Source organism: Terrapene carolina, unplaced genomic scaffold, assembly GCF_002925995.2.
Source record: "Terrapene carolina triunguis isolate 2854851 unplaced genomic scaffold, T_m_triunguis-2.0 Scaffold68, whole genome shotgun sequence".
NCBI classification, from domain to species: Eukaryota; Metazoa; Chordata; order Testudines; family Emydidae; genus Terrapene; species Terrapene triunguis.
In genome coordinates, this window is record NW_020664419.1 from 37,285,608 (window position 1) to 37,299,986 (window position 14,379).

Below are 14,379 nucleotides of genomic sequence, written 5' to 3' on the forward strand. Positions count from 1 at the left end.
ACTCAGCTGTTGCTACCAGCTAATTAAACAACATATGCGCATACCTCTTAGGACACACACACAAAAACACACCAATCCTGTTCTTAAAAAGGGTAAATTTTATTAAAAACAAACAAAAAGAAAGAAAATACATCTGGAACTTAGGCTATTGCTAGAATTAAAAAGAGCAAATATAATAATTAAGCATCAAGAATGGTTTTCTTGAGGTCCAGCTTAAAGGTTACAAGCAAAACAAAAGCATTTGGGGGTTAGCACAGAGGAGTCCACAAGCCAATAAGAAATAAAAGAAATAATCCTAATTGCGTCTTCCTAGACATTCCCTGATTTACTTACATATCTGGAGTTCAAATAAGTACTTCTAGGTATGATCTGATGATTTTCCATACCTGGCTTAAATCTTCTTATAGCATTGCTGCTCCGTGTCGCTTCTTTCTGGAGAACAAGAGACAAACCAAGGGAAAGGTTTTTTTCCAATTTTAAAATGTTCTAGCCCTCCCATTGGCTCTTTTGGTCAGGTGCCCACTCACTTCCCTTTCCCTATGCATGCAGTCAGACTTTTTAACCCTTTACAGGTAAAGCAAGTAGAGAACAGCTACCAAGAGGGATTCTATTGCTAACTGGCTGGCTGGGTGTCCACAAAAGGGGGCTACCCCTCGTTTATCACAGCAGGTTAAACAAACACTTGTTAGGAATGGTGTAGATAATACTTAGTCCTGCCATGAGTGCAAGGGACTGGACTCGAACACCACTGGAGTTTCCTTCCAGTCCTACGATTGTATGATTCTGTGGTTACCAGAATTCATGATCCTAATCCTGCAAAGTACTAAAATAATATGCTGTAAACTGGGGGCATTCAACATCCCAGAGATTTAGGCCTCAGATACAGTACCGTTGTAATGGTCTTAGCATTGAAGATATTCTTTACATTTACTTTTCTTGGTGACTTGTACTCAAGTTCTCATTTTAACTTTCCCATATTACACGGAGGAGATATATAGATATAGTTACGAAACCAGTTGTTTTAGATAGCCTTTTCTCATGAATCTTACAGAACAGTGACACAGAAGAAGTAGATTATTGTTTTACAGGGTTGTGCTTTAGTTTGAAATATTTCATTTCTTGGTGGTGATAGTCTGAACACACTGACTTGTCATGAGGCCACAAGAGACATGCAGTTTTGAAGTATAATCCTGTTCAAGGGCTGTGGCCACAATGAGAATGGAAGAGGCTATGGTTATCTAATGTTATTCAGGTACTACATGGAAACTGCTTAATTGTAAGTAGTAATAAATGAAGGATTTTTTTAACAGTTTGCATCAAAGCTTCTGTTTGATTTGAAATAAAGATTTTTTTTCTAATTTTATATAACTTGTCATTATTGTAGACAATTATTATTATTATTATTATTATTATTATATCAACATGGTACTGTGAATAGATTACATGGGTTGAATAGAGTGCTAGAGAAATAACTGTAGTCTACTGCACTTGTAGCAAGATGGGCTAGACCTAATCGATCTCTTCCATCTCTAATTTCTGTGATATTACTGTAATTGATTTTCATTATTACCACTGATTGAATAATGAAGATGGTAAGAAACAGTGTATTACTCTTATGTTCTCTCAAGTAATTAATTTCATTGCTGGAGAATGCCATCTATTGTATAATACCATAGCACATTATTTCAGTAGACATATTCCCTGTGGAGTACTGCATGATGTAAGTGTCTAGGTGCCTGCTTAATTGTACATGAGCATTTCTCATCTGTCAGTTCTGCTGGTGCTTCTTGAGCTATTAATTTGGAATGAAGTAACATAGGAGGAAAACATGTTATCTGATAATATAAAAACACCCATTTGTCAGAAAATAAATGAATCCCCTTTGAAAACACATCTGTTGTGAGGAGATGGAATAAAATGGTTTAATAGCCATGTCTTGACTCTGACAACCCCTATTGGAAAAGACACAATGAAGCTCTCAATTGGTCACAAGTTACCAAGTAGATTCTGGTAAGATTTTTGAGTCAGTACAATAAAAAAGTTCTTATTTTATATTTTACAGGTTATATTGTATCCAACATCCAATAGCTCAAAGTCACCTGAGTTGCATAAAATGATAGTCCCCAAAAACAGCCAGGACTCTGACTTGAAGATTAAACTGGCAGTGAGGATGGATAAGCCACCCCATATGAAGCATTGTGGGTGAGTATGCACTTTGTGAATTCCTCTGCATGTTATTTAGTTCCAATATTATGTTCACATTTTTCCACATGTAACTATAAGGCAAAGTTGAGAGGCAGCACTGAAATGCACAACAGTTGCTGTAATATTGGAAGGTACCATATGCTGGCTTTATAAGTAATTTGTAGCCTGGACTAACATTTAATTCAAATGATTCACTGGGATGTAAAGACAAATTGTAAGAACTAATTCTAAGGGCTTGGCTACACTTGCGAGTTACAGCACAATAAAGGAGCCCCGGGTGCACTAGCTCACTACCCGTCCACACTGGCAAGGCACGTAGAGCGCTCTGACTCCGCGGCTACAGCGCTGCTGGTACTCCACCTCGGCGAGTGGAATAACATTTGCTGCGCCCCCGCTGGAGCGACCTGAAGGCAGTGTGAACAAGGTGTTGCATTACTGCGCTCTGATTGACCTCCGGAAACGTCCCATAATCCCCTTAAGTCAAGTGGCCACTCCTGTCATTGTTTTGAACTCACTGTAGGACTGTGGATATGCCCTTTCAAAGCTCCGTTTCTGACAGTTGGCTGCTTATCTGCTCCGGGACAAAGGAACCATTACTGAGGAATGCTGCTTGCTTTGAGTGAGTGAGAGAGAGGTGTGGGGGGAGGTCTGCTGCTGTCTGAACTTACAAGAAAGCATGCTGACACTCAGCCCCCCAAAACACAGTCTCTCTCTCCCACATACACACAACACACTCCATGTCGCACTCCACCCCACCCCCAGCATTTGAAAAGCACATTGCAGCCACTTGCATGCTGGGATAGCTATCACAATGCACTGCTCTTTGTGGCGTTGCAAGAGCTGCTAATGTGGCCACACCAGTGCGCTTCCAGCTGAGAATGTAAACACTCGGCAGCGTTTTCCCTGCTGCGGTCTCCGAAGGCTGGTTTAACTCTCAGCGCTCTACAACTGCAAGTGTAGCCAAGCCCCAAGATGTCACAGTGAAAAGTGCAATGCCCTTTACAAAAAGCAGTTCTTAAATGTTAGGCTTAGAGTTAATAATGATTTTAAAAATACTTGATATCCAGGTGGCACACAATTTCCACTAAAAATAAAATTAATTTTATATGAATGTGGTGCTATTTGTAACACAAAAAGTTTCTATCCTCTCATGTTCAGTATTTCTGTTCAAGGGTATTTGCATTATAGTACCAATTTAGGAACGTTTTCCTGTTTTTATATCCTACATTAGAGCTATGTGTAATGGATTATAAAAAAAAAAATATGAAAACACATGGCCAGCATCCCCCATCCCAATTGCAAAAATAATAATGTCTCCTGCAAGAGGAAAAGGCTTCAATTACAAATGTTACAAAGTGTTCGGCAGGCATATTTTTTATCCTTCTACACAATGCAAACAAAAGGCAGAAGTGCTTTCCAGCAAAAGAACACCATTCTAGATTCTAATTGTTACTGTATAAATTAGCATTGAGTATGCTATTAAATTCTTCTGAAATACTTCCTATTGTCTCTATTTTGCTTATTTCAGACAGGGCTGGTGTCGTTGCCTATTATTAAGGATGCCCCACACTTCCTATTATATAACACAGTTTTCAGTTCCTTATGACTTTGCTAAACTTTAACTGTATGGCCTGAAATTTTCCATGACAGGTGTCTGCCTCAGGATGTTTTTGTTTTTGTTTTTTTTTGTGAAAATGTCAGCCCAAATAGTTCTGTTGTTTCAAAGAATGAGACTTGGGATTAGTAGGCAAGGAGACTGGGACTGGTTGTTCCAGGGGACCGAGCTCAGGAGCCTGGGGCATTAGGGGAGAGATGCATTGTGTGAGGAGCTGGCAAGGGGGAACTGGGACTGGCTGGGCAAGGAGAATGTGAAGGGGTGAGAAATCTGAGAAGTGGAAACTGAGACTGGGTAGGCAAGGAGACTAGGACAGGGATAAGAAGCCAGGGGTGGGGTAGATGGGGACAGGGCAGAAGGGGTCAAGATTCGGGGGGGGGGGGAGAGGCAGAAGAGAGTCTGTGCAGAGTCTGTGCCGACTAGAAAATATTTCCCTTCAGAACCTGTAATAGAACCCATGACTCAATATTCTTCTGTTCTCAGCAAATATCTGTGAAACCAACTGGCAAAGTGTGTCTCTCATCTCCCTTTAGTGCTTCCATGTACAGGATGATGATCTACTATTGAGATCAGTTACTCCATTAGCTCACATGGCTGAGGTCTGTGTGGTGGAACTAAAGGTTCCAAATCTGCTGCTGACCTGTCTGGGTGTCAGTATGATACCACATGATGGACTTTCTTGGGGGAGGGGTTCAGGGTTTGGGGCTTTTTTTAATAACTAAGGAATTATTTAAAAAAACATGTTAAAAATAGGGATGTAAAATGTTAACTGCTTAACCAATTAATCGGTAAGCATTAGGCTTACCGGTTAACCGACATTAACCGTTAATCCCTGTCCGTGCCAGTGGCCCATGGCCGCACCATGCCAAACCCCGTGTTGGCCAGCCCCCAGCCATGCAGCACCAGATTCTGGTTGCGCTGGCCAGACCCTGGTCCCTGGCTGTACTGGCCGGACCCCGGCTGTGCCCCACCGGCTGGCCAACCAACCCCACCCCAAGCCACTGACTTGCCGGCCAGAGCAAACCAGCCCCTCTCCCTTTAATCAGTTAACTGTTTAATCGATGGAATTTTAATCATTTAAAATTGCACAAGTCCATGGGGCCGGATGCGCTGCATCCGAGGGTGCTAAAGGAGTTGGTGGATGAGATTGCAGAGCTATTAGCCATTATTTTTGAAAACTCATGGCGATCGGGGGAGGTCCCGGATGACTGGAAAAAGGCTAATGTAGTGCCCATCTTTAAAAAAGGGAAGAAGGAGGATCCGGGGAACTACAGGCCAGTCAGCCTCACCTCAGTCCCTGGAAAAATCATGGAGCAGGTCCTCAAGGAATCAATTATGAAACACTTAGAGGAGAGGAAAGTGATCAGGAACAGTCAGCATGGATTCACCAAGGGGAAGTCGTGCCTAACTAACCTAATTGCCTTCTATGATGAGATAACTGGCTCTGTGGATGAGGGGAAAGCAGTGGATGTGTTATTCCTTGACTTTAGCAAAGCTTTTGATACGGTTTCCCACAGTATTCTTGCTGCCAAGTTAAAGAAGTATGGGCTGGATGAATGGACTGTAAGGTGGATAGAAAGCTGGCTAGATCGTCGGGCTCAACGGGTAGTGATCAATGGCTCCATGTCTAGTTGGCAGCCAGTTTCAAGCAGAGTGCCCCAAGGGTCGGTCCTGGGGCCGGTTTTGTTTAATATCTTTATTAATGATCTGGAGGATGGTGTGGACTGCACTCTCAGCAAGTTTGCCGATGACACTAAACTAGGAGGCGTGGTAGATACACTAGAGGGTAGGGATCGGATACAGAGGGACCTAGACAAATTAGAGGATTGGGCCAAAAGAAACCTGATGAGGTTCAACAAGGACAAGTGCAGAGTCCTGCACCTAGGACGGAAGAATCCTATGCACTGCTACAGACTAGGGACCGAGTGGCTAGGTAGCAGTTCTGCAGAAAAGGACCTAGGGGTCACAGTGGACGAGAAGCTGGATATGAGTTAACAGTGTGCTTTTGTTGCCAAGAAGGCTAACGACATTTTGGGCTGTATAAGTAGGGGCATTGCCAGCAGATCGAGGGACGTGATCGTTCCCCTTTATTCGACATTGGTGAGGCCTCATCTGGAGTACTGTTTTGGGCCCCACACTACAAGAAGGATGTGGAAAAATTGGAAAGAGTCCAGCGGAGGGCAACAAAAATGATTAGGGGTCTGGAGCGCATGACTTATGAGGAGAGGCTGAGGCAACTGGGATTGTTTAGTCTGCAGAAGAGAAGAATGAGGGGGGATTTGATAGCAGCCTTCAACTACCTGAAGGGGGGTTCCAAAGAGGATGGAACTCGGCTGTTCTCAATGGTGGCAGATGACAGAACAAGGAGCAATGGTCTGAAGTTGCAGTGGGGGAGGTCTAGGTTGGATATTAGGAAACACTATTTCACTAGGAGGGTGGTGAAGCACTGGAATGCGTTACCTAGGGAGGTGGTGGAGTCTCCTTCCTTGGAGGTTTTTAAGGCCTGGCTTGACAAAGCCCTGGCTGGGATGATTTAGTTGGGAATCGGTCCTGCTTTGAGCAGGGGGTTGGACTAGATGACCTCCTGAGGTCCCTTCCAACCCTGATATTCTATGATTTAAACGGTTAACTTTTTAAACAATATTTACATCCCTAGTTAAAAGAACATTAATAAGTTGGCAAATTCAAGCATTCGGGCAACTTTAATTTATTCCCCTCATGTGGATGCATTATGATACACTGGATGGACCTCCTCTGGGGAAGGATCAGGCTTGGGTAGTAAAGGAGGGTGCTGTCTGTAGGACCTCTGCTTTTGTTGACAAAGTTGGAAGATGTTTAGTGACTCAGGCTGGAGGTTGCAGAAGTAGAAAGGATGGTGTCATAGTTAAGGCAGTTAAATACTGTGCTGGCAAATTGGATTCTATCTCTACCTCTTCCAGTGTCCTATGTGATTCTGGGAAAGTCACTTAAACCAGACTTTTCACATGTGGTCATTAATTTTGTGTTCCACTTTCTCTGGGTGCCTGAATTGAGAAACCAGGGTCTGATCTGGAAAAGTGCTGAGCACTTACAATTGCAACTGAAATCTGTGGGAACAGTGTTTTGAACATTGGAGGTGCTAAATACTACCGAGTACTCTGAAACATCAGGTCCTATGCGTTTCAAATAGGGCAATTAAAGTTAATGGATACTTTAGACCTTAATCTCTCTGTGCTTCAGTCTCCCCTCTGTAAAATAAGGAAAATAATACCTCTTCGTCTCACAGGGATGTTGTGAAGATGAATTCATTGATGTTTGTGAAGCACCACATACTATTGTAAGGAATGCCATAGAATAGTAATGAATTTAATAATTCTGTCTTCTGAGCAAGTTTGACGACTGTGCAGTAAATAAGGCCTAGAGCCAAACATGGCACAGTGAAGAGAAAACAAAATATTGAAAAGCTGCTTATTAATTGACCAGTATCCATCCTCTGCACTGAATCAGATAGGGCTCGGTAGGAAAACATATGTGACTGTGTAATTAAAGACTGTTATCAGAATGCATATGTACAAAGATGGAGCTACTATAAGGTAGGTGCATAACTGGTAGGAAAATCGTTCCCAGAGAGTAGTTATCAGTGGTTCACAGTCATGCTGGAAGGGCATAACGAGTGGGGTCCCACAGGGATCGGTTCTGGGTCCAGTTCTGTTCAATTTCTTCATCAGTGATTTAGATAATGCAGAGAGAGTACACTTATAACGTTTGCAGATGATACCAAGCTGGGAGAGGTTGCAAGTGTTTTGGAGGATAGGATTAAAATTCAAAATTATCTGGAGAAACTGGAGAAATAGGATGAACTTCAATAAGGACAAATGCAAAGTACTCCACTTAGGAAGGAACAATCAGTTGCACACATAGGCCTGATCCACACTACCCCCCCACTTCGGACTAAGGTACGCAAATTCAGCTACGTTAATAACGTAGCTGAATTCGAAGTACCTTAGTCCAAACTTACCGCGGGTCCAGACGCAGCAGGTAGGCTCCCCCGTCGATGCCGCGTATTCCTCTCGCTGAGCTGGAGTACCGGCGTCGACGGCGAGCACTTCCGGGATCGATTTATCGCGTCTAGACAAGACGCGATAAATCGATCCCAGAACATCGATTGCCTGCCGTTGGACCCGGAGGTAAGTGTAGACGTACCCATAGAAAATGGGAAATGACTGCCTGGGAAGGAGTACTGCGGAAAGGGATCTGGGGGTCATAGTGGATCACAAGCTAAATATGAGTCAACAGTGTAACGCTGTTGCAAAAAAAGCAAACATCATTCTGGGATGTATTAGCAGGAGTGTTGTAAGCAAGACACGAGAAGTAAGGGACAGGAAGCCCCTTGGCTGATCCTATGCATAGGAGCTGGAGGGGGGACATGCTGCTGCTTTCAGGAGCTGCGCGGAGCCACAGCACACGCAGAGCGGGACAAGCCCCCGACTGGAGTGCTGGAGCGGGACAAGCCCCCGGCTGGAGTGCCAGAGCAGGGCAAGCCCTGGACCCTGCTCCCTGGCAGGAACTCAAAGGCCAGATTAAAAAGTCTGAAGGGCCGGATGTGGCCCCAGTCTGTAGTTTGTCCACACCCGCTCTAGATAATACTTAACCCTGCCTTGAGTACAGGGGACTAGACTAGATGACCTCTCGAGGTCCCTTCCAGTTCTATGATTCTATGAAAGGGGCCAAATTAAGGTTGCACAGGCAACCTTAACTCTGGCATTTCTTAACTTTTGGGTGCTTGACTTTACAACATTAATGAGGTTCTCTTAACATATTTTATACTGCAAACAAGAAAACTTTAGAATGAGAACTGGAAATGGAAAATCAGTTTATTTTCTTGCAGTTGTCTCACACTTGTTATCCCTGACCAATCTTAGATTCTAACTACCAAATGTATAAGATTCATGTCTGATTTATTGGAAATAAGTGCACTATATGTTTTATGTAGTGCATTTCAACTGATGATCTCAAAACACTTTCATACTAGCTTTAGTATACCTCTCCTAAGCAGTTTGATACATTTTATGCATACTAATTTGACAGTTGGGTAAATAGATTTTAATGACAGTAATAGATATGGGGATTCCATTTTTGGTGAATTTAGCAGGAACAAATCAAGACTGTTGGATGCATCGAGGCACTGCCATGGCCCAGATTGATCTCTGGTTTACAATCACTTGTTCCCTGAGCAAGCTGTGGAGGCGTCCCTGGGAATGGAACAGTTCTGACTTAGTTCAGCTTTGGTTCCCTTGACTGATAAAGGGGATATGATGAAATGCTTCAGAGTCCATTCCAGTCCATTGTGCATATCTTGCATTTATATTTGATGGGTAGCATCTCATTCCACAATTGCTCCCGTTTGAATTATAACCTATTAAGAAATTAAGTAATCAATATTTTAGACTGCACCTTCTTCAAATCTTGCTCTTTCATTGGCTAGCTGTAATCATGATACATAGTGATACTCCTAACAATGGTATAAACTTGGAATAGTTTTGTTTATATGAACTGATTTTTTTTAACAATAAAACTTAATAAAAATGCTCAAGTCTCAAAATTGCTGTGGATTTCATTTGCAATTATCCTCAGCTCTGATGCTTTTAACTCACGAAAACCCAGTGACCGTTGTCAGCTACATATTTTTTATACTAGTGTTTACATTGGTACTATCAAAAACCTGTGTTATAGTGTTATGCCAGTAAATAAAGTTTGTAAAGAACTTGTTTGAGAAAACACCCGGTGGCTCATCTATGCAACCCTCTGTAATAGGTTGAAAAGAATAAATGACTGTATATAAGCTTGTAATAAGCCTAGCCTTCTGACTCATCTTTTTTTTTTTTTAAAGTCTTTCGTGAATGGATATTTGAAAGAGTGGAAGAAACTGAAGGACATTCCAATCCCTCCTCCCCCTCCCCCTCCTTTTTACACACTTAATCCAAGCATTTGATGCCACAAGCACATGTGTGCCTGGCCCCAACAAATGCTACTAGCTAGAAGGTTCTGTGCAGTCTGGGTGAATGCAACCCAGCAATGTGGATTTGTGAGACAGTCTTCTTGAAGAACTCTAGATACTAGTAACTTATGAATTTTTAAAAATTCTTTTTTACTATAACTCAGAATCTGTTTATCTTGTATTCATGGAATGTGGCAACCTTCTACTTGCCAAAGATTGTAGAGCCTGCTCGATAAAGTGTTGTCTCAATATTGTAAAGGTAGTGAGTTCATATTTTGCTAGAGTTTTACTTTTATTAAAATTTCTATTAAAATGTTTCCATTATGATTTTAGATTTTCCAAAAACTTCTGAGTCAAAATGCATCACATGTTAAAAAGCCTGTTTCGAAAGCTGTTTAGCTATATGAAGATGTGATAGCTAAGTTAGAAAAGAGATTGCCTGTGTAAGTGATTACACTGAAGACACGTGTGCCAATTTGGTCTTTCCCTTTCTAACTCATCACTTCATTGTGTGGAGTTGTGAACTAAAGGAGGCAGACGAGTCAGTCCTATTTGTCTTACTTTACTTAAGTAGCTTTCCCCTGTCTAATACGTTTTCTTTTAATGTACATTTTTACATGACTGAATAGATGGATTTGTATTTCGTATTATTTTTACAACTGAAATATTTTGGATCAGTTGAATTATCTTTTAGCATAGCCTAGTGGCTAATAGAGGGTATTGCTCTGTCGCTGTCAGTTTAGAATGAAAACAGGCACAGTGAAGTTTTTACAAGTAACTTGTTCAAGAAATAAATGCAGAACAAATAATATTCAATAGTCTCATCTAAAAGGGAAAAGAATAAAAACAAATTTTAAAAAGCAAAACCCAAACAGCATTATGTTTACAAAGCATTACTGCTTGAATTGGATATTGGATTTGTCTCAGCGCTCCAGAAATTGTTTCCAAGATACAGGAGGCAAAACTTTCATCCCCGAAATGTTTTGTTTTGCTTTTTCTTGAGAGGTCCCTTATCAGTTCTCCCATGTCTGTCTTGGTCTTTTTCCTGGATTCCTCTCTCATTCTACAGATTTTTGATTGTCGTTCTTAATGCTGAATTTTAAAGAGGTTTCTTGGTCCTCTGTGTTTGTGTGTGTCTGTGTATGTAATTATATATAAAAACTGTGTGTGTGTAAAACTCCCTCACTTTTCGTGTTATTGGCATTGGGCATATTGTTGCGGCTTGTTGCATCTTTGCTCTCGTTTTTCTTTTGGGACATCTTTACAATTTATACTCTTCAGTAGTAAGGACCCTAGACAGAGGATATCTTCAGAGCATTACTTACCCTATTATTCTGATTCTCTGAACATATCTTTCAGAATTGTTACTCACCGGCCCACCTCTTCTGTGTTTAGTAAGTAATATTGGGTGAGTCTCATGTGGAAACCCCAGGGATTGTGAAATATATTTTTCAACAGAAAACTGTTAACAAGTATTCTGAAATTAGCTGCAACAGATCTTTCTTACTAGATACAGATATAGATGGTTTGTTCTTATTTTCCATCAGAAACAGTGCCACTCTGTGGAAAGCAGAAGGGTTGCTAGGGGGAATCTGAAGATGTTTTTGAGAATTCAGGGATCTCAGTGAAACTGAATATAATTGCAAACTGCCATAAATGTCTGTTAATGTTTCCAGGAGTCCTAACCACTTGTCACTGATAAGTATTGAGATTTGTATATAATATTTCAGAAAGTTAATAAATGATCTGTTACTTACAGCCTTTGCTGCCCCTAGCACAATCTGTCTGGCACATTGTGTATTTATCTCATAACACTACTCCTGGGCAGACATTCAAATTTCCACATAATGACATCAGAAAGATCAAATCCCTAAGTTTAGCTAAAACAAAATATGGCACATATTGTGCTTGTTTCTCAAGATATACATTTGCATTATGGAGCTAGTCCAGGTCAGCATCTTCTCATGAGACATTTCTAAAACTTGTGGGGAGGATAAATAATCAATTAGCAACTATAGGTTAATACTGTTGCCGTAAAGATACATGCTTCCATAGCTGTAGTTTTCAGTCTCACAGGATCCTTCTCTGATATTTTCTTGCATAACATATCCTAGTGTGGTATCAAGAGAACTGCAAAAGTGTTCACCAAACAGATGTAAATTCAATAATACACACCTGAGCTGAAATCTGCCTGCCAAAGTCCAGCCCAAATAGCTGATCTGGGAACTGGGAAGACATAGGAGAAGGAATCTGCACTGCTAGAGAAGGTCTCTCTAGGTCAGTGTTAATGGCACATGGCCTTGCCCTGAAGAGGTTAGTTTAATTTTAGGGGTATGACCCAGCAAGTATGTGGGGTGTGCAGTAAGGGGGATGGGATGAAGAGAGAAGGGCTACAGCATTGCAATCACATGTTTACTAAGTTTAGAATATGCCAATCTTGGTAGTTCAGAATTTCGGTTGAATAACTCAATATTGTCGTAGATGCCCACCAGGGAGTCTACAAAGAAGCAAGTTCTAAAGAAGGGATTTGAATGAGGAGAAGGTAATGTCTTGGTGGGCCAGAACTTGGGTAGTGTAGTGTTGCCTAGTAGATGGAACATTGGACTGGGATTTGAGAGATATGGATTCTAGCCCCAGCTTTGTGAATATCAGGCTGGGTGAATTTGGGTAAGTCATTTCACCCCAGTGTGCCTCAGTTTCCCCATTTGTAAAATGGGATAATGATATTTACCACCTTTTGTAAAGCACTTTGAGATCTATAGATGCAAAGTGCTATGTAGGAGCTAGGTATTACTATGATTTGAACAGAGTGTGACATGCAAAAAGGCCCTGAGACATTTGACAGGGCAGCAGGCAAATGGTACGCTGAGCCTGATATTATTGGTAGAGTGGATGAGATGGGAATGACAATGGCACATATCTGAAAAACTTTCACCACAGAATTTTCTCTCTTTTATAGAGTGAAATTAAGTACTCAGAAGTATTTAAACATACTATGTTATGACATAAGCCAACAAAAATTAAAAATTATTGAACATAATGGTTTGTACTCCATCCCTAATACCTGTTCTTATTTTAATGCCTACGTATAAGTGGACCATTGGAAGTTGACATTAATACTGCATATTCTGGCTTTTGTCAGTTTTAGTAATCTTAACATTATTTATACAGATATTTTCTTTTTAATTAATAGGCACTCCTCCGCACAATGATAACAGAGTGCTTCAGGGCACTACAACTAGTGTTAAGAACATAAGAATGGCCATACTGGGTCAGACCAAAGGTCCATCCAGCCCAGTATCCTGTCTACCGACAGTGGCCAATGCTAGGTGCCCCAGAGGGAGTGACCCTAACAGGTAATAATCAAGTGATCTCTCTCCTGCCATCCATCTCCACCCTCTGACAAACAGAGGCTAGGGACACCATTCCTTACCCATCCTGGCTAATAGCCATTAATGGACTTAACCTCCATGAATTTATCTAGTTCTCCTTTAAGCCCTGTTATAGTCCTAGCCCTCACAATCTCCTCAGGCAAGGAGTTCCACAGGTTGAGTGCGCTGTGTGAAGAAGAGCTTCCTTGTATTTGTTTTAAACCTGCTGCCCATTAATTTCCTTTGGTGGCCCCTAGTTCTTATATTATGGGAACAAGTAAATAACTTTTCCTTATTCACTTTCTCCACACCACTCATGATTTTATCTACCTCTATCATATCCCCCCTTAGTCTCCTCTTTTCCAAGCTGAAAAGTCCTAGCCTCTTTAATCTCTCCTCATATGGGACCCGTTCCAAACCCCTAATCATTTTAGTTGCCCTTCTCTGAACCTTTTCTAATGCCAGTATATCTTTTTTGAGATGAGACCACATCTGTATGCAGTGTTCAAGATGTGGGCGTACCATGGATTTATATAAGGACAATAAGATATTCTCTGTCTTATTCTCTATCCCTTTTTTAATGATTCCTAACATCCTGTTTGCTTTTTTGACTGCCGCTGCACACTGCGTGGATTTCTTCAGAGAACTATTCACGATGACTTCAAGATCTCTTTTCTGATTAGTGGTAACTAAATTAGCCCCCATCATATTGTATGTATAGTCGGGGTTATTTTTTCCAATGTGCATTACTTTACATTTATCCACATTACATTACATTTCATTTGCCATTTTGTTGCCCAATCACTTAGTTTTGTGAGATCTTTTTGAAGTTCTTCACAGTCTGCTTTGGTCTTAACTATCTTGAGCAGTTTTAGTATCATCTGCAAACTTTGTCACCTCACTGTTTATCCCTTTCTCCAGATCATTTATGAATAAGTTGAATAGGATTGGTCCTAGGACTTACCCTTTGGGAACACCACTAGTTACCCCTCTCCATTGTGAAAATTTACCATTTATTCCTACCCTTTGTTCCCTGTCTTTTAACCAGTTCTCAATCCATAAAAGGATCTTCCCTTTTATCCCATGACAACTTAATTTACATAAGAGCCTTTGATGAGGGACCTTGTCAAAGGCTTTCTGGAAATCTAAGTAGACTATGTCCACTGGATCCCCCTTGTCCACATGTTTGTTGACCCCTTCAAAGAACTCTA

General features: G+C 41.2%; 1 protein-coding gene across 2 annotated transcripts in view; it reads left to right on the forward strand.

The window, feature by feature from the left end:
* Nucleotides 1-14,379, forward strand: part of CADPS2 (calcium dependent secretion activator 2) — a 557,199-nt gene that overhangs the window by 314,277 nt on the left and 228,543 nt on the right. For both annotated transcript variants that reach the window (XM_024219628.1, XM_024219629.1), the window contains exon 8: nucleotides 2,063-2,202. In XM_024219628.1, the coding sequence (XP_024075396.1) occupies nucleotides 2,063-2,202 (140 nt within the window). The remainder of the gene's footprint in view (nucleotides 1-2,062; nucleotides 2,203-14,379) is intronic.